General features: G+C 56.2%; 1 protein-coding gene across 1 annotated transcript in view; it reads right to left on the reverse strand.

Moving 5' to 3' along the window:
- The window catches only part of CLDN11 (claudin 11), a 15,135-nt gene extending 14,303 nt beyond the window's left edge, over positions 1–832 (reverse strand). The window contains exon 1 of the mRNA XM_025869634.2: positions 348–832. Coding sequence (XP_025725419.1) covers positions 348–573 — 226 coding nt within the window. The 5' untranslated portion in view covers positions 574–832. The remainder of the gene's footprint in view (positions 1–347) is intronic.
- Between the last annotated feature and the right edge of the window lie 1,517 nt (positions 833–2,349).

The raw sequence follows: 2,349 nt of genomic DNA on the forward strand, positions 1-2,349 counted from the left end.
GGGGGGGGGGGGGGGGGGGGGGGGGGGAGGGGTGGTGGCGACACCGCTTCCCTATAGGACCGGAGAGGTGCAGAGTCAGGGAGGGGGCGGACGGACGCCCCCACTGCGGGGGCAAGGGATGGGGAAAGTAAGACAACCCCCCCACCCCCCCCAGCCTACGAGAGCAGACCTAGCGGAGCTGGGAGGGCCCTGACTTGGCCAGAACTAACCTTTACAAAAAGGTGGGACTGAAGGTGTCAAATATGTGCCCTAAGGTCTAGAGTGTTTCTGTGACCGCCATCTAATGCGCCCATCCAGTCTGCCCCGAGGATCAGGGTTTGCAGCAGCCACTCAGGTGGGGTCCTTACCGGGCAGGATGAGGATGTCCACCAAGGGCTTGCAGTGGTACAGCCCCGTGGCCATGACGCAGTCAGCCCACAGACCCTTGGAGCCCAGTTCGTCCAGCTTGCGGCAGGTGGGGATGGTGTAGCCGCAGGTCACCACCCAGTCATTGGTGGACGTAGTGACGATAATGCCGATCCAACCCACGAAGCTCGTGACGAAGCCCACTACCTGCAGGCACGTGGCCACCATCGTGTCCGCCACCCTGGCGTCCCCGGGCCTCGCCCCTCACTAGCTGTGCCCGCGCCCGCGCCCGCGCCCGCGCCCGGGACTGGACGGCGCCTGCCCCGGTCGTCTCTTGCGCGCGCTCGCGAGCCGCTGACCCGCGACGGCCGGACGTGGGACGCTGGAGGCGGCGGCAGGCCAGGAAAGGCTGCGAGCCCAGCTCCGACGGCACGACGGGCGCACGGCAGGGACAGCGGCGCGGCTGGGCAGTGCGCCCCCGCCCCCCTCTTTAAACTCCGTAGACCCGGCCGGCGAGCGCCAATCGGCAACGGCCCGGGGCGAGCCGGCCAATCGCGGGGCGGGGCCCGGGGTGGGGTGTGGGGGGGAGCGGGTTAGGGAGGGGGGCGATGCCTCCGCGCTCAGCCCCGTGTCGCGCGGTCCAGGTTGGAAAGTAAAATAATTCGTTCCAGGTCCAAGAAATGGAGAGCGTCAGGCGCGAGTTCTGTTTTGCTGCAAATTATTTCTCTTCTTGCTGCCCGTCTCACATCTCTGCCTCTGGGTCTCCTCTTTGCTCCATCCTCCTCCTTCTCCCCATTCGTTGTTTCTTCCCAGCTGAGAGCAGGGACCGTGGTCCTCCCAAGGGTGCCCGGTACAGTTCCTCTACCGCCCAGGACAGTAACAGCAGAGGAGCTGAGAACTGCCTGAGGAACAGAGGCGAAGCACCCAGCATTCCGTAGTTACCAGCGGAAAGAAAATGATCCTTTCCTGTGGGTGACAATCATCAGGGGTGGCCATGGCCATAATAACGGTGTCAATAACAATAGCAACTCACATTTATCCAGCTGTACTGTCATGTTCTATGTGCATGCATTATGTATCACCTCATTCTCCTAATAACCCTCTGTGATAGGAACAATTGTTTGCGCGTAATTCGCGTGAGGAAACAGCATGAGAGGTTAAATTGCCCAACGTCACTCAGCTGGGAAGGGGGAGAGTCGGTGGGCCCATCTCACCTTCCCTCGTAAACCATTCCTGGGAACCTCTCCTGATTATCACTTTCTGAAAATCCCTAAAAGGCTCAAGTTCCCCTTTTTGACACATTGAAAGCTAGGCTGACTGCTCTGACAGTAGGTTAGTATCTGCGCTCCACCGAGAGCTCGGCCTAGCCTAGAGTGAGCGCTCTAGGTGTGTACCTATCATCACCATCATCATTAAGCTTCCTTCTCTCCGTGCATTCAAATAAGACCCATTGTATGCCCTTTTATATCATGCAGAGAAGTCCTCCTTGGGCTATGTTTACATTAAACAGTTTCAATCCCCTTTGATAAATTTGGTTTATCTTATTCTAGCCCTCTATCAACAATCATGAGATTTAAAGATGAGGACAGTTTCAGCAAACACAAAACTTCCTATTCAATACTCTAAATCTAAGATCTGGATTGTAAATCACAGCTACTAAGCTTTCCCATATCTATGCTGGGTGTCAGGGCAAATCTCGGTATCTTCTAGGGAAGACTAGCCTTGAGGAAACCCCAAGGAAATCAGGTGCACAAAGAGAAAAGGCTGACAAATAGATGACAGAGTGTCAAGCAGGAGAGCCCACAATTGCCCCAGAGAGCACAGAGGATAGCAATACAGGCTGAGGTACCTGGCTTCAAATCCGGCCTCTACCACTTACTAGCTGTGACACCAAGTTGCTTCATCTCTCCGGGCCTCAGTTTTCTTGTGTAAAATGGGGATGAAAATAGTGCCTACCCCATGGGCTGCTTGATTATCATGTGAGTTAATATACATATAGAACTT

Source organism: Callorhinus ursinus, unplaced genomic scaffold (assembly GCF_003265705.2).
Source record: "Callorhinus ursinus isolate GAN/ISIS: 27379988/994484 unplaced genomic scaffold, GSC_fseal_2.0 scaffold1, whole genome shotgun sequence".
Taxonomy (NCBI): Eukaryota; Metazoa; Chordata; class Mammalia; order Carnivora; family Otariidae; genus Callorhinus; species Callorhinus ursinus.